Here is an 18,666-nt window from a genome sequence, read left to right on the forward strand (position 1 = left end):
CAGCAGCAATTATCTCCTAATAATGTGGCAAGCTATCATTGATTTAGAAATGAAGGGCACTGCAAGATGGAAACACTGTTTAAAAACCTTGTAGCTATGTGAAACCTAGTTATTAAGAGCACAGTAATGGCAACACTTAGGAAGCAATCCACTTCCATGGTAACTAGAAAAATATGGCCAGCAGTGCAAAGAAAGTAGTATAATTTAATCATATTTCTCCCTTGTGTCAAGTCAGTATCACTATAGACTGAAGAATAATTTTTTTGTACCATTCATATTGAATTCTAATGATAAAGCAATTGTCATTTTCCTAAATTCTTTTTTGATGTACAGCCAGAGAGTCTATCCAAATAGCATGGTCAGAAAATAACTGCTTAAAAATAACTGCTATCCAGCTTCTCTTGTCTCAGTTACAAATTGTTATGTATGATTCATTTTCTTTATCATTATTGTTTGAAAATTTACCTTGAATAGCTATGGCAAGCATGCAAAAATAATACATGCTATAATGCATCAGAGTTAATTTGGCAGCAGTGCAAAAGCAACACCTAAAGACAGGAATGAACAATTGCTTTGATGCTATACAAGCGAAGTTCCCATTTGAGATATCTTGACATTTCAACACTCACTTTGTATGTAGCTTTTCCTTCAGCATCTACCTAAAGCATGTTTAAAAGACTCCTTATCTCCCATTTAGGAATCAAAATACGTTTTCAAAACTGCATATTAGGTACACATTTATGCCAAACTCTTGAAAATCTAATGTTTAGCATGCTTTAAGAAAATTCATAGTTTGAAAACTAAGCCTACAAAAAGCTGTCATAATGAACTCTGATATAAGTAACTTCATTTGAAAGGTATTTTCAGTGATTTTCCTTATATTGTGAGTATCTTGTCACTTCAGTCTACTCTCCTTTTTTGCTCATTCCCACTAATTGCAGAGTAGAAACATTCTGAATTTAAAAAAAATTAAAAATCACATGGTGTCTTTGGTGCTAGGTAAGTCTGGGAGTAAGATACAAAGCTGAAACCCAGTTAGTATACATGAATATAATGACTTAACATGGTTATATCAGGATGTCATACACCAATGAAAATTCTCATGGCCTTCACTTTTGAAGTAAGTTTGAACTGATGTTGTGAAATTACTTGTTCATACTTCCACTGATTTTTTTTTTAACCTGTTGGCACTAATTTACCCTTACTGTAATATTTGTACATATCATTTAGTCTTCATTTCTATAGATCTAAGAATGGTGCAGAGATGATACTTTGGTAAACACATTTTCACGGATGTTTGTAGGGCCTATTTCTAGAAATATTTTTATTCTTTCACACATCAAAGGATTAAAATTGGAGAATTACATGAAACTAGTGGATAACACTGTGGATAACGCTATCTCCATTTTTGTTTTGTTTTGTTTTGTTTTAAGTAGCTCTGTATTTTATTCATAATCTCACCATAAAACTTTAAAGGTAAAATGTAGTGTTTGGGCTTTGCTTTTGCTTTCCCCCTGTAACATAAGCTTTCTGTATTTGAAATCCTTTCTCTATACCTGCATTATATTTTAACATAGTACATGTACTTCTGATTTTTCAGATATTCTTGTTGACAATATTTAGCAAGGAAATACCTTTTGTCTAGAATACATAATTTCTTTACTTTTAGGGAACCCTAGCTTTTTCTGAAGCTAAGAATACAATCTGTAATTACAGGCACAACTATGCATCTGCCTCTTGTCTAATTGCTGCTTACTTGAGCTTACTACTTTACAGCCAAAACTGTATCAATACAGAAGAAGTTGCATTGAATAAGCAGATTATGACTTTTAAAAAAGATTACAAAGCAAATGCATAATACAGCAGCAGGGTTATTTTGTGATGTTGCTGTTCAAAAATATGAAAATAACTATTCAAAATAATGTTATATATAAGAAAATTGTATATATTTAATTTCCTGAAAATCTCTTAAGATATGAAGCGCTCACCACAGTTACTCATCAGAAAGGAGAACACAGAAAGATTGCTCAATAGCATTTCCAGCACCCAATGAAGATTATGAGTATGGAATTTGTATTTTCAGTCTTCTGTAGTACCATATTTAGAACAGTTTATGTGGGTAGTCTCTTCATTATTTTTTTATTCATTTGCAGGTATGTTCTACAGAGTGGAAAATACCACTCATTGTTTTAATCCCCAAATGTTTTACTAAAATTAAAATACCTGAAAGCATACAAAACATTTTACAACAGGTCGCATCACAAAGAACCTTAGAGATTTCTATATGCAAGTCAAAGCTGTATCTGGAAAAATAACAATTTATCTTACTGACTTTCTGAAAACATCAAACTAACAAGTTGTTTTTCTGTGTTGAGTTGTTCTCTCCACTGGAGACGTTGCTTTTAGTTCAGGAGGCCTCATACTCTAGAAGCAGGAGCATCCTACCAGTCAAGACCAAGAAAGATGAGATACTCTGCAGTGGGAGTGGGAAAGGGATATCTCACAGCATGTTTTCTCTCTGCATTTTAGATAAAAGACTAAATGACTGCAGTCAAAACGCAATAGGCATCCATTGTGTACCACAACCATGATATGCAATAGCCTATCTTGCTGAGCAGATGATCTGCTGCAGTCCCCACATCATTAAATGTTTAGATTCTTGGTAAGCAGATAATTCCACAACATGGGTAACAATGAGCAACATGCAGAGTTAGTGCAGAACAAGCATCTTGTAGTATTTGGTTCTAGAAAGATGCAAGTGATTGAAAAGTAGGGTTACATCAGGCACGACCAGTCTCAAACACCTACAGATGGAAGAGATGCTCTCTGCTAGGCTTGTAACTGACAGCAAAGCATTAAATGACTCAGTCAGACATATCAGCCACAGCTGGAAGTGTAACTCTCCATGGAAGTAAATTTACAACCCACAGTGAAACAACTGCCTCTTCTCTTTTTCTGCCTTATTCCATTTTCCCAGGACTAACCTTATGCCATTTGCCCTATTACAAGTACTGACTTTTGTGGGGACTGGGAAAGACAACTAGGAAACAGAGTTACCTGGGTTTAATGGAAAGGAGATACAAATCTGAGAATACTGAGACACTGTATACCAAATATCCCAGCAAGAAAAAACAATAAATAAATAAATAAATACATACATACATACATACATACATACATAAAATGTCCTTTGCCTCTTAAAGGGACTACGTATTAGCAGGGAAATTGCATTTCAGCAAGGACATTTTGTCTCATAGCAAAAACAAACTGTCCAAGGACCCATCTTATTACTACACATGATTAAAGCAATGACTAAACAGTACAAACTGTTTGAACTTGTTATAATACTTCATTTACCGTTTTGTGCACATGTGCATAAAGGACTATTTTCATTAGACATTTATACTTGTTGCTTAAAATACTTTTTCATATGTTAAAATAACAAAGTTCTGTAATATGCCATAAACCTATGTGTAAATGCATTCTGACCCCCTGAAAATTCAAGCCCTTAAGAAAAACAACTGCATTTCTGTCAAGAATGCTTAAGCCAGTCAAAAGTTGCCAAAGGAAAATGAGATCAAAGAAAGGAGTTACTTGTATACAACATATCAGCCTTTTAAATTCTGCCTTATTTGTACAAAATAAACTGCAACTTCGTCATCCAACCTTAGTTACATAAATGAATCTTAACTCCCAATACATCTTTGAAAAACAAGAGTAAAACTAACCTAAACTACTTGTACTTTTTTTTTCCCCTCTTAGGAATAAATAAAAAAAATGCCCCTTTTTATTCTCTGCAAGACAAATAATGAGGCAGGCAATGTTTTAAGTAAACTGTTAAAGCATAGCTGGATAGAATAAATCTGAGTTTTCTTCTACATTTCCTATGGGAGCAGAACCACTTCATATTAAATAATCAAAGAATTAAAGTTAAGGAGGATTTTTTTCCCTATTTTTGTAATTAAAATCATATTCTTGATTTTAAAATCTCATCACAATTTTTGTAAACTGAACACCATATTACAGCACCAGCTGGAGTAAAGGATAATGGGTACTCTTATCAACTGAATTTGTGTAACTTGTGTATATAGTCAGCTCCGTTGGTGTTTGTGAATAGTCACAATACCCACTGACATCAATACATATATCACAGTATCAAATATTTATAAAACATGAAAATATGACTAGCTTTCATTTCCACCAACAGACAGATGGAAGACTGAGAAGCAGTTTTAATATTTTAATTAATTTGGGGTTTTTCTCCCTTCCAACTTGAGATATTCTATGATTCTATGAAATCTAGTGAGTTGGTAGTAGCAATACAGCTTGTAGCATCTCTCTCATAAATACTTAAGTTTCTTGCTTGTAAAAGGCATTTCCTTACTTTCTGCCAACTATGTCCAGTTTCCCTTCTCTCCTAAACTCTATTATAAATACCATTCTTGAATAATATGCTTAAATTGTGACTACCAGCTGTTCAGGTTTTCTCTTCAGAAAATTTAAAAGAAAAAGCAGTCCAACAGCCACTGAATTTGTTATCTGTGCATGTTACTTAAAGGTTGAGACTACAACTTCAAAAATGCCATCTCCTCATAATGCACAAAGCCACATTTTGTCGAGTTTCACAGGACAATACTATAAGCAGCTACTTCTTCTGAAAAGACTTTTTCTATTTAAAGGTAGAGTTGTTCAGAAACATGCATATGTATAGTGTGGAAAACGTGTTTTTCAGAAGTCATATTTAACAGAGCCATTCACAGATGATCTATGAAAAAACCCAGGTCTGGAGTCCCTGCTGTCCTTTTCTTGAAAAGAAATTCCTACAGTCCCTTGCTAGGTGACAAATTGGAACTTATTCTGCCTCATTTTGCTGGTTGGTCAGGACCTAATGATATGAACAGAATCTATTGTTCCTGGCAGTCTGAGAAATGGTGAGGTACTTGATGATGCAGGTGGTACTGATTTGAAGCCATAATGAGATTTTGCAGAATTAATAATGCTGCTCCAACGTGTGAGCTACATGAGAACCAGGTCTTGAGGGTGTTAAAAAGCAGTTCATCAGCTATTTTTAGTATGTATAATGAAAGACAATCGGCAACATTTCCAGCTCTTTTGCCAAATACCTGTAGTGCTAAACCTTTCAAGTTAGACTTAGAAAGGGCTGGGGAACACTTGACTCCAACAGATGCCTGAAAACACTCAGATATACAGGTAATGAAAACATATTTTAGAAAAAGCCTAACTCCTGATGTTAGAAAATAGCCTACAGTGTTATCTCACATACGTTTTTCAGCAAATAGGATCTGACCTTGGAATGTACTGGTGAAAAATGGTTTCCTTTTATTTTTAAATACCTAAACATAATGTCAACAAAGTTCAAGAAACAACTCAAATGGACACACAAACAATGGAAGTGCTTACTAAGCCACTTTAGACTGGACACCAACCAAAACTGATTCCAGGTACTAATTATGACAAGATCATAACTCTGTCTAAACAATTACCATTTCAAAGCCCAGAGGAACAGAAAGAAGGCATGTGAATACTTTCCCTTTACTTGCTACCCCCCCCTAACCATTTCTTTTGTTCAGTGAATCTGACTCCCTATGTACTTCATGTTGACAATAAGGTACAGGAATTTCCTGGGAGGAACCGTGTGCCTCTAAATTAAAATTATGAACAGCTGAAAGATAAGTAGACTACACAGTATTACCTAAACCAGCAAAGCATTTCCCCACAAATGCCACGTACCTAGGAATTACTGCTTTTAATAAGCTAATAGCCAATAGTCTAAATACCTTAAGTGGAATAAAGTGCACATACAAGCAGTAGCAACTACTAAGAAGTGTGCAGTAAGCAACCAAGCAGCCTTCATTAGAACAAAAGTTAATTAAATCTACCATGAAGGATCACAAAAATAACTCAGATATTAGATCCTCATGACCTCAATGAGGATTTTACTATTTCCCAAAGTGTTCTGCCCCACCTAGCATGCCATAAAGAAGTGTTCTTCCCACCTTGCTGTTAATGGAGAAAAAAAAAAGTAGTTCATGCCCCTTTTTGATTCTCAGTTGCTAATAGAATACTCCCAGTCCAGTGGGACCAGTACACACAGCCTCTGCCTCCTTCAAATGGTCTTTAGGAATGAGGACATGCTTTGAGAGCAAACAGCACATTATTTATAATAATGACTTAAAGTAACCTGAATTAAATCATTCCTTCCTGATACAGGCAAAGCTTGACTAAGTAAATTTAGTCAGTAAAGCTTCTATTCCCATTCTTTCAACTTACGTACCACACTTTCTCCTGGACATGAATGTGTCCATTCTCCCTTCCTTTGGACTTTGTAAGAAGTCATTCTCTTATTCTTTTCCCCTTATCTATGCCAGACATCTAATATTTAGTAGCAATATACCTGATATCATACATGCACTGTCTGTCTTTATGTAAAAGAGTAATTAGAGTGTCCCGCTCATTAGGAACACCTTTTACCCACAAACAGGACCAAACTTGCAGTTCTAGTTATGCTCTTCCCTTTCCTCTGCCTCTAAGTAAATATACTCTGATTTTATGTTTCTGTATTGCAGTATATCCTACAGAAAAATTCCTCCAATGCCCACTTTCCTTGCTAGGTACAAAATACAAGAAATCATCTCGGGGAGACTGTCAGGCTTTGCTGAATGCCCGCAGGGAAGAAGTGCCAACTACACTGTGCCATTGGCTAGGTTACACAATAGACATACCTTACAGCCTGTAACTAATACTTTTGCAAATTCAGAAAAGGGAGACTCTTAAGGTAAAATACCTCCTTCAGGGCATAAAAAGGCCTGCATGTAGCCTCCTGCTCAGAACAGGTGAATTAAGAATGCAAAACCTTAACTGTGTTAACATTTTTTGTGTTTTTTTTTTTTCTTTCTTCTCTCATTAAGACACTCCAGCCTGATCCCTTGTGACTTTTTCTCTGCTGCTTCTCTGATGAGTAAAGCATGTTAATAAGAAATCTAGAAACCTAGATTAGCCTTCAATTTATTTCATAGGCCCCTCAATCCCCCCCTTGCCAAAAAACCCCAAACCAAATTTCTATAAAGACTGATAACAACCCCCCCCCCCCCAGTTGTTGATATAACATAAAATTAAAACATGAAAGTAAGATCAATAACTCATTTGCTTAGGTAATCTTGGGAACAACAACATAATCAGAGAGTATAAACAGTGCCAAGTCAATTTAGGTAAGCAATGTATTTACAGAAGCACTGTTAAATAGCTTCTAAACATTTTTCTTTTTTTTTTTTTTTTTTTTTTAATGCTGACTTTTTTTTTTTAATATTTTCATTTGACTTGTCCAATGCAGGATAAGGTTTAGAGCAACAAAGCCTGCCTGGACCAAATTGTTCCACAAAGTTCAGAGTCATTAGGAGGCGTTATCAACAAATGTACAATACTACAAATTAATTTCTATTGTCAGTAAGTGAGGCAATCAATATATATACTACCAGGTGAACGCCCCAGCCCTAAGGGCATATTCTTTGAACAAGGACTGATGCTTCCCCCACCCCCATAGAATAAAAAAAAAATCCTGTACTTGTGAATAATGCAGATGTTAACAGCATTTTCTAGATAGGAGAAACAGTTTTACATATGAAAGGTTTGATATGCTTACATACAATAGAAAACTGTTAGTTTACTTTAGTACTAAGCTGATACGTTTTAAGAATAATCCTTGCTACATTAAAAATAATTGCAAATTGCAGCAGCAGCAACATAAGAATGTGCACTGAATTGGCTTTTACCTTTATAGGCCAAAGACTGACTGAGAGAAACAAGTGGGATGAAACTACTATCATTTACAAAAATCTTACCTGGAATGAACACATCCACCAGCATATATGTATCTGCCCACCTCAGAAGAGGAGTTAGCAATCTCTCTGCATGAACATTAGTGCACATGAGTGACAGAAAGTGAGGTTTGGGTACCTGAGGCCTCACTGTCGTCATCACTACCCAATAGAGCCATAATCTTTACTTTGAATCATGGAACACGAAAAAGAAAACCTTTCCATTTAACATCATTCCATTCAAATCCTAGATGAAAATGTATCCAATGTCAAAATTTGATACCATAATGCTGTAAATTCTCTTAGCAAATCTTTTCCTCAAGACCAAACACTCCCAGTAGATAATCAACTTTATTAAGTATCCTCTGTTCTCTCCTTTTCAATATTATAAAAATGGAAGAGTAAAATTACATAACTGTGACATTTCAAATAAACAGCATCTGTGGACTACTAAGTTAAATGGAACCTATGCATCTTTGAGACTTAATTCTTAGACTAGTCTCTCTGTGACTTGTAGAAAACTCAATGTTACTGCCATTTCTACAAAACTAAAATAATGATAGTACAAGTGATCAAAATCCACCTCACCAACAGAAAAGCCTTGCTCAAAAAAAAAAAAAAAAAAAAAAAAAAAAGAAAGCATATTCACTTTATAATCCAATCCAGCATATAAATTCAAAGTGTTTCTTTGAGAACAAGAAGCAAGAATAAGTACAGCCCTGAAGGTAACATGCAAATAAATAAAAAAATGTAAATGAAGTTAATTTTTTCCCCAAATCCAGATCCCTTTCAGTGAGATTTTTAGCGATGATTTCCATGAAGTATGAAAAAGAGGAAATTCAACAACAACAACAAAGGTGGTCACATGCTCACGGCTACTTTTTTGATCAATTTCTTCTACATGTGCAGATGCTTGTAAAACTTCTACATGTTCAAATTTTGAGTAAACTCTTCCTCACCTACAAATTCCACAAATAAACAAATTGAACCAACTAACTTTGTTTAGAGCAGCCATGTGTTTTACTTTGCATTCTCAGTCCAACTCTCCCTTGCTTTCCTCTGTTATAGACTAGAGACACAAAAAGAAAAAAGTCAGTACCTCAGAATGGCTAGGAACAATTATTAGGAAATAAATCCTCACAGAGCCCATCTTGTGCCCTATATACTAGCCTTTCCTTGTTGCCAAAAACATTTGTTTCTTACTCATGCACGTAATAAACAACAAAACTCACATCTCGAAGAACACTTCCTTCCTCTTCAAACAAGCAATATTTCAAAGATACCCTGAAGGAATGCATCTGCAACAAGCTGGCCCAAGCCAGCTGTCTAAAACCATTATCAATGGTGGAGTTGCACAAAGATCACTTCTCTTTTCTTCCCAATTCCCTATCACATGATATGGAAATGATAAATTGCAAAGAGCCCATGTGGCAGCAAAATCTATATGACGTGAAATTTCACTTACGCTACTTGCAATCCTAACACCAAGACAACAGTGGCCCTGTGGTTTAACAGAGATCAAGCAATACTTTGTTTATGCCACCATCATTTATGGTGACATCAAAACAGACAGATTATAGCTGTGGGTAACAGTGTTACAATCTGCACAGTTTATGTCCACAAGATACTTCCTTCAGTCAATTTTATAATATAAGAGTACTCAAAGATTGCTTATTAATAGCAAGCTGTCATAGAGCAAACAATAGGGAGCATGATAAATTTGATTATACAAACTTTTGCTTAGATGCTATCTTGATCTACAGAGACAATATACCTGAGTTTGAAGTAATCAATCATGATGAAACCTAAAACGATCTATAGTATAGCAATACATTTCCTCAATGATGTGAGCTACAGTAAGTACCATGAGTCCAACCTCCTCCTACAAATACTGCATTGAGCTCAAAGATTTGGTCTTTATCATCAGACCTTTTAGTAATACAAGCAACCGTATCGGTTTGGAAAGAAAATTGTGTTTGATAACTCTTGCATCACAATGAACTTGCTGACATACTAGTGAGGACATTCTAATCCTGTGCAGAAATTGTACATTTAAGATTCAACAGGCCTTCTACAGTATGGCTTCTATTGACTGTCAACATGGAGACCAACTATGTACTTCACTTCACTGTTAAATACATTTTTTCCTTTCCATTGTAAGTGGACTTAAAGCACAGGCAGCTAGCTATTTAATGTATGGTCAGTAAATTATTTCAAATGGTGACCTTTCTGGCATTCACCAAACTGGAATGATATAATCACCTTAGACTGCACTGCAAAACTTTTTGTAAGATACGAGTTCACGTTTCACAAGCACGTGGAACATGAACACTGATCCTCCAGTCCCATTTTACCTGTTCTGCACCATGCTCATTGCCATCCAGTCTGAAGGGTAAACATTCTTTCCAATGAGGTCTTTGAACATTATGAATGTTTCCATCAAGAAGTCCTAGAACAACAAAATACAGTAAGTCTGTGACTACATAACAAAAAGTTAAAGTGTTCCTGCTGTAATTAAAGAACTAAGATAGAGGGCTCCACTTTGCCCCCTTGCAGTCAATGGAAAAATTCCTGGTGACATCGGTAAGCCCAAGATTGGAACTGAAGTCCTCTAAAACAGCAGTCTCAGATTCCAAATGAAAGCTAAAAGTCATTACATTAAGCTCTTAAGGAAAAACAAGCCACAAATGAATGGAAAGAAGTTACAGTACTTTGGAGTAAAGCTGTTGAATTTTTTATTAATTAGCAAACCAGTCTCACTATGCATAAAGAATTAATAGATTTGAAAAATATAGGATTTTTTATTTAGTCCATTTAGCCCAAATTTAGTAATCTAAATTAAAAACTGAAGGCACTGACAGGAAGTTTTCAAACAAAACTACTTCTTTTCCTAGAAGTATTTAGAGATCACTATATAATTAAATAAAATAAAATGAACATAATAATTTCAGGTCTGTTTCATGTATAGCACATGTATGCTGTTTTACTCTTGAACTGCTGAGCAAGTCACCTAGAAGTCTGTAGGACTAGCAAGTTGTCGCTATTTATTACCAAACCCTCACAAGCACTCTGCAAAGTTTGTACTCTTTCTTGTCATATTACTTACAGAGAACCAAGTGAACAATAGCTCTCAACAGCATGCGGAAATGGATCACTGCATGCCAAGTGGGGGGGGAGGGTTCAATTAGTTGAGGGTTGGCTTTGTTGTTGTTTTGTTGTAGAGGGTTTTTTTCTCCTCAGAACACAAAGATCCCAGTACATATTCTTGATTATTATATTACCACCTCTGTGCTAGGGTCAACAACAGTGACATTTATGTCTTCCCAAATTTCTGATTACAGTATTGTCCAAGATCACCATTAGAAGAGGGAGGCAACACAATGACATAAAGGCAGAAAATGTACAGAAACAGACCATTCTAGGAAGAATCAGACAAGATACTTCGAAACAATACTACTGATTTTTCACAGGAAATAAAATACTTAGAATGATTTATCACCTCCATGACTATTTTGTACTTACCACTAGTTCTGAACTTGTCTGAAAAGTTTCAATGTAAACTGAATAATGCTGGTTGTTCATCTGGTTTAAGATTGCTGTCATGCATGCCACAAAATGACTCTGAAAGAAAACCAGGCAGAAATCAACACATGGAGATTACTTAAGATACTAGATTGTATTCTTTCTAAAGGTGAACTACTCTAAATGCCTGATAAATCCTTTTATGTATGTAAAAATAAAATAATATTCAAGCTCCTGCAAGCCCAGATGAAAGAAACATACTAAGAACTTGAAGAAGATAATTCAAAAGCTACCCTGGCAAGGGGTGGGCTCTGATGACAAAGTCGCATAATTTATGAAACACTGCATGGAAACACACGTTGTGACAAGAAAACTTTATATATAAAGTACAACTCACTATTGCCTTAAGATGCCTAAAAGGCATGTGATGTTGCCTAGGATTCTTCAATTAGGAATTCATAGGAAGAAAATGTATTAGCATCAAAATTTTCTAATAATTCTAGAAACATAGGCTGTTCACAGGAAAAAACATTACAAGAAAGGATATTTTTTACATTTTTACATTCTGCAGGCATTTAAATAGCTATTACAGAACTCTAAAATTTCTATAGAATACTATTACTTTCATCTCTCAAAACTTTTCAAACTTCCTAAAAAAAAAATTATTTTTCTCAATTCCTAAAGTAGAAATGCTGAACGACATAAAATTATTTATAATCCTGTTTTCACCATAATTTACTGTAAGTCACAAAGACCTTTATCTCTCAAGGAGTAACAGTGAGCTTAATGATTTGCAGTTTTCCTTTAAGACAGTTAAGAATCCTCCTTATTGATGCCTTTTAATTTGCTGAAGTTTTAATTATTGTTTTAAAAGTGAATCTGCTTTAAATGCTTTGCTTTTATTAAAATAAGAGACTATGAAGTAGATGAGCGTGCAAAAAAATTTTTTAGATTTACTTGGATCTTTTCATCATACTGGTTTAGAATTGATACAAGGGACTCACCAGCCTCTCTGACCGGAATTTAATTTCCACCTGGTACTGATCAGATTCTCTGTTAAACTCTGATTCACTTTATACTTCTGTTATATCAGAAAGGCAACAAAGGCACACATTACCAAATTATTAGCTGCAGTTTGTCGTACCCAACCATTTTGTCTACCACTTAGAGAAGGGAAGCCTTCTTTAACTTCAGGTTATGGCCACTAGAGGTCTTTTACTTTCATATGTTAGCTGCTGTTCAGTTTGTACTGCCTTTTTTTTTTTTATTTATTTATTCCTACGTGAGCAGACCCAGCACACTTCTTGCATATAAACAGTGAAAATTACAATATAAAGGACCTATTATACCTTCTTTTGGAGTAACATTAGTGCTAGTGAGAGGCTTGCCTACTTTTTAAGGCTAAGAAGACACATTTTCTGCAGGTAAACCAAAAGCTTTCAGGTAAGGAATCGTGTGTTCTCGGGTACTGATGCTCTTCTAAAAAGAAATGCTGGTTTTCCTGCTGTAGTAGTTCACTTCTACAGTTATGGATCAAACAAATCTTTTCTGTGATGTTAAATGTATAGCTGAAAGTAATAATGAATTGCAAAGGATTCAGTAATGAAACTGTGTGGGGGTTTTCTTGTAATGTCTTGTTTTTGAAAAAAGATTACTGACAGAAGTTAGAGAATTGTACATGAAAAACAGCTGGTGTTTTTAGTAGTTAAGCATTCACCACAGAATGCCTTTCTGTATTTGTGTTAAATAATCACTTCTTGAAATAAGCAGCATTTCTTCACAAGCATTGAATAGATGTATTATGTGCTTAAAGGCATAAAGACTTCAAGAAGGTTATTTCTTTTGTTGAAACCAACTTCTAAAACGTGTCTAGCTATATCTGTGATTACGGTACAGCATGAATGCCTATTCTTAGTAACTGTGTATGGCAATTTTAAAATTAACAGATGATATGCCTTCATTACTGAAAAGAGCCATAAGCGAAAGTCACATATTGCTGGCCAGTACCTCGCACCAAACCTGTCAAATTCACATCAGTGGGACTGAACGATACATACTAAGGAAGCTGACAGTAAAGCTGGTTTGCTACAAAAACTTCCTCCATCATTTCCATGTAACTGTAAAGCAGGAAAATACATGAATACTGTTTGATCTTTAATAATTTTCTTGCCAGCAATCTCAACTATTAGAAATTAACTAGCTAGCTTCTTCATAGGTTAAAAGCTTGCCCCTCCTTCCTAATCCCCAAACGCCAGCAGTAAAGATTGGCTTCTCAGATGCAGCCTCAGATCTTTGAAGTACTCATGCACTCTCAGCATTACCAATTTCACTGGTAGAACTTAAGTGTAATATAGGACTGTAAAGAGCTGCGACCAAATCTGCAAATATCTCTGTGTATTCACTTAAATCCTCCCATACTGTTTAAGTACCTCTTAGTAGAATGTGCAGAGCATGAACTGCTTGAAAATACAGTAAGTTCTGCACAAGAACAATCTATTACACTTTGAATGCAGACTGCATGCTCACTAGATGGACAGAAGAAAGTCAGAATCAAGCACTGCCTACAAACACAATAGTCTAACGCTTATTATTATTTCATTAAGTCAAGCATTGTACGTAGGGATTGAATAGTATAAAAAAGGTTGTGGCAGAGAAGGCGAAGTTCTTCAGATAGAATCCTAACAAGTAATTTCAGCTGTGCTTAGGCTTGTTAGGATTTATCCTGTGAATTACAGCAGAAAAGGTTGATTAGAAGTAGGTCAAATGTATAAAAAAATAAATGTATCAAAGTAAACACTTGACTGATGAAACAATACTAACAGAAAAATTAACAGAAAAAACTCTGAATACACTGCATTACTATGAAGAGATAAATAAAATATCTGTTTTCAAACTTAAAAACATTCATTTCCATTTAAATGTAAAAGAACCTGGAACAGAAACAGCACTGAATTCTATTTTTTGAATTAACAATTGGCTGACAGCCTTTCAAAAAATGTGTAAAAAAATAAGGAAATTGATAGTATGAACACTGCACTTCTATCTGGAGCAGGAACACAAGTAAATAGGTAGTCAAATGAAAATGAGAGAGAGGAGAAAATGTCTCAGGAAACATTTAAACTCCCTGTCCACTTAAAAAAAGCATAATTAATATCAAATTTAGAACAACTACAATGCTGGCTGGCTTTAGTATAAACACTGCAAAATAGTGGCTAAGGTAAAAGAAATGCTGTTTTGGTTGAATATATACAAAGTACATCAAAAGGGATCATAGATGTATTCAGTAAAGAAATAGGGCTTTCTAAGGTCAAGCAGAAAGAATGCAGATTCTTTTCCACTGTTGTTAAAGTGCATATTGGATATGGATGCAACATGTACAGGAAAATAAACACCTGAAAAACATTAGGGTCATGTAAGTAACATGACAAACTTCAACACCTAGCAACTAAATCCCAGCATACATAATAGCAGATGGTGACAGGTTGCCGTAGAAACTTCAAATAATACTAGCACCACAAGAACAAATAACGCAAATGCACTGGAAAAACAAATAGCAACAGAAATAACGTAGAATGAAGCTACACTTTAATCCTAATCTAGTAGAAGTATTTCAGTGGCTGTAGGGTGGGTAATCTTCATGCAGGTGTACTTCTGGAAGGACTAAGGAGGATATTTATTTCATGTAGGCACTTAAGTAACATTTATCCTCATTAATAGAACACTTTACCAACATAGAGCCCAAGTGTAAATATATAACTACAGGTGTACCATTAAAAAGAAGACAAAATAGAAACATGAATAATTCCTAATAATTCAAAGACTTGAATTCAAAGAAGGCCAGAGATGATGTAGTTGTTTTTATATCCCCTTTTTAGCAGAATAGTGGATGTTTTAAATGCTCATTTCACTTACCCTCACAATTAATGTAAGGTAAGAGGACTCCTTTACGTACCACCATCCTCACAATCTGTAACCCTATATTCACTAATGACGGCTTACATTTGATCAATGCACAGTTTTCTGTATTAGGCAAAGAATCTTATCCTGAAGATCGAACATTTTTGTGGTGTATGAAGCGCTCATACTACATAGATTAGATTTAATTCTGAACTCCCTTTTAGGTTAAGCCAGAAGTTTCAAAACTCATCGTATGTTAGTGACAGTAATTGTAAAAATAGTGCACATTAAAAGGGTGACCAAGAATTTCTACAGGCCAAACATTTCTCTTTTTTTTTTTTTTTTTTTTTTTTTTTGGTTCAAAAACAGAAGTGCAAAAATCTTTCCGGAGGAAAAGTGATAAATATGTTATCTTAAATGTAATTAAAGAAAAACTAACCAATCAACTGTTTCAATGTAATGTTAAAAATCATCAATATTTATGTTGTAGCACAAGGACATAATTGACAAGGGCTCCCAAAATACTGTCTTCACAGAATTATTGAGTCATCACACCTGTTCAGTGCCATGAGCTAAAGAGCAACATAATTACCAGCAAAAAAAAGTATGGAAGATGCTCAGTGATGCCATGAAGAACCACAGTGGTTTGAAGTCACAATTCCTCAGGAAACCACATTAAACCTTGAGAACCATGGCATATGTAGAGGTTAGCAAAAACATCTTTACCATATTATGCAAACACTAAACAATAGCACTCTGAAATGAAAAAATAACCAGAATTTAAAGTGAACTGCTAATGCAGTAGTTCTGTTTCTTCTCCAGAAATAGATGTCACTGCCAATGCATGTGCTATCCTAAAATGTACTGTTTCTAGCTGTAAAAGCACAAAATTGTAAACATTAGAATAAGCTGCTGCACAACAACCTAGAGTATTCATCAGATGCATAGAGTACATCTGAAATGGGAAATAGCTCCTAATCCACACCAACTTGTTTGTAGATTGCCAATCAGCACACTTCACTAATAATTAATTTATGATAGCAGATTCATCTACTCTTAGTAGGTCCAAGTTTTTCATTTTCCATACACACATTCATGTAGTTCATTGGTTCTGTCTTCTTGTCTTTTATAGCTCACTGAACAGAAGCTTAGGCATTCTGTTTCTACATCTTACTGACAGCTTTTGATTTCTGACTGAAAACATGCTGGGCTGTTTTAGCTTGTTATACTGTTTTTCTTACATTCATATGATTTACCCAAAAGGATGTACAACTATAAAAACAGCAAACTACCAGATGGAAAAATATAGCACAATTTTATAACACAATGAAATAGTAATAGCAGCTGCTCTGTAAGATTTAAAGATATGTTACAAGTTAGAGAATCAAGGCAATTTCAAAATTATTTCATTTAAGACTTTTTCAGACATAGATAAAAGCAGTAAGGCAATGGTTTATGGTATGACAGAAGTAGCATGATTTCTTCAGAATATATCCTTTGGCACCTATTTTTATTTATTTATTTTTAACTTTGTATGGATTTCCCAACAATATTCTAAAAAGAAGATTTTTCATTCTGTGCAATGTTTTTGCTGCTGCTGGGTTTTGTTTGGTGGGTTTTGTTGTTTGGTTGTTTTTGTGCCATAAATCCACTCCAGAACTTCTACTACAGTACACTGTAATTGATTTAACTTGTGTTTAAATCTGTGCTAAAACACAGTTGTGTAATTTACTACTTTTCCCAGAATACTAAGATTGTGTTCATCTTCAAGGTGTACATACAAATAAATTATGGATAACATTATTTAGTATGAAGTGAGAAGGCAATCATTTGGAATGAGCTTGAAAACTGAACTAGCTTGTCCAGAGCACAGTTACCAAAAAAAGAAATCAGCTGTTTCACCTCCTCACTTAATCACTGCTGTTCACACTCCCAATCTCAGCTCTGCTGTATCAGATGAAATCTTCCATCCTTGCCTTCAGGAATCCTATACACCTTCATGCTGCACCTCTTCCCTCCTCCTCTGCAATCCACTAATTGCTTCACCACAATTACTGTAGCTAGTTTCCAGACTGGTCTCACAGGCCAGAAGAAACTTCCTGCCCTGGTACGTAAGACAATCTTAAGTATCCCAGTGCTGTCAGGCTGCTTATTTCACTTATTTCTTATTCAAAGTGCTATTCCATTTCCCTGTTGCCACTAAACCAGATGGTCAGTCAAGCTGGCAAAGCATGGCTTGTCCTGCCAAGTGTCCCAGTGCACTCATTCCCATGTTAAAGATGATGCAGTCAGTATTCCATAGAAACAAGGAAAGCACACACACAAAATACAAGCAAAGAGTAAGATTAAAAAATATTATCCCCTGTTTATTTACTGTAGTAAAGCTTGGCCAGTCTCTTGCATTTAAAAAGACTGGAAACGAAACTGGGAACTTGAAAGAAGTGATACAATGGCTGGGATGAGCTGGAGCTACCCTCCTGCCCAGAGGTGTAATACTTAACAGCAGAAAAAAACCCCAGATAGGACTGCCAACTATATAGGACTACAAAGAAAACACACTAGCTGCAACGGAGATCAACAACAGGGTCAAAGAGAAAATGGTAGAACTGAGCAATTTAAGTTCATTAAAGTGCAGAAACATCTTTTATTTCTAAACCATATATTTTAGATTTACACATATTGTGAAGATGAATGTCTTAGACGCTGATTCACTTCCTTAAAACTAAACAGAACCACCTCCTGTATTCCCAGAACTAAGCTACTCTTTAATTGATTTGGTTCTTTTTCAGCTGCACTCACTGAAGACAGAAAAAATAAGCTTCAACTACCTGATCAGAGATGAGACTAATAAAATACACCTGTGAATGGTTAAACCAAAGCTTTATCATAATAGTTCTGCTTAAAACTGCTGAAAGTCATACTGCTCCAGAAACTCTCCTCTTGCTTTTAAATTGATCTTACAAAGAAATTAAGGCCCAATAAAAACAATTTTCCAACAATTTGCATCTATTACACTAACAAATCTACCAACTGTGTATGTTTAGGATTAATTAATAGCAATCTCTAAGGAATCCACCAATACATTTTATTGTAAATTATGTATGATTTTATTTTATTATTTCTTTTTGAGCAATAGCACAGCTGCACTTGACCTTCTAAAAACACAATGTTTTTTGTCACCAGGCAATCAAAATCTCACCAAATCCTGAAGATATTAATGGAAAAACTAACTCTGTTTAATACCAGACATTGTTGTTGAAAAATAAATACTGGTATTGTCAAAGTACGTGCAATCCAGTATTGAAACATTTCCGAATGCCAATATGCAGCCATCTCTTAGGCTGAGATTAAAATCAGCAAGGCCTTACCTGGCTGACAATCCTTCTGCTAGGTCGGAGTGTGCCCTTTTACT

General features: G+C 35.0%; 2 protein-coding genes across 6 annotated transcripts in view; one reads left to right on the forward strand and one right to left on the reverse strand.

The window, feature by feature from the left end:
- DOCK2 (dedicator of cytokinesis 2) overlaps window positions 1-18,666 on the reverse strand; it is a 213,200-nt gene that overhangs the window by 71,896 nt on the left and 122,638 nt on the right. Inside the window, exons 28-29 of the mRNA XM_029998203.1 lie at window positions 11,358-11,456; window positions 10,190-10,284 (exon numbers count right to left, since the gene is read on the reverse strand). Of these exons, the coding sequence (XP_029854063.1) occupies window positions 10,190-10,284; window positions 11,358-11,456 (194 nt within the window). The remainder of the gene's footprint in view (window positions 1-10,189; window positions 10,285-11,357; window positions 11,457-18,666) is intronic.
- Window positions 12,224-18,666, forward strand: part of INSYN2B (inhibitory synaptic factor family member 2B) — a 42,479-nt gene continuing 36,036 nt past the window's right edge. For 3 of the 5 annotated variants that reach the window (XM_029998205.2, XM_029998204.2, XM_029998209.2), the window contains exon 1: window positions 12,225-12,800. The gene's annotated coding sequence lies outside the window, so the exon portion shown is untranslated. Of the gene's footprint in view, window positions 12,801-18,666 lie in introns of all 5 variants that reach the window. The other 2 variants (XM_029998207.2, XM_029998208.2) reach the window with 1 other exon arrangement.

The sequence above is a fragment of the Aquila chrysaetos genome, chromosome 22, assembly GCF_900496995.4.
Source record: "Aquila chrysaetos chrysaetos chromosome 22, bAquChr1.4, whole genome shotgun sequence".
NCBI classification, from domain to species: Eukaryota; Metazoa; Chordata; class Aves; order Accipitriformes; family Accipitridae; genus Aquila; species Aquila chrysaetos.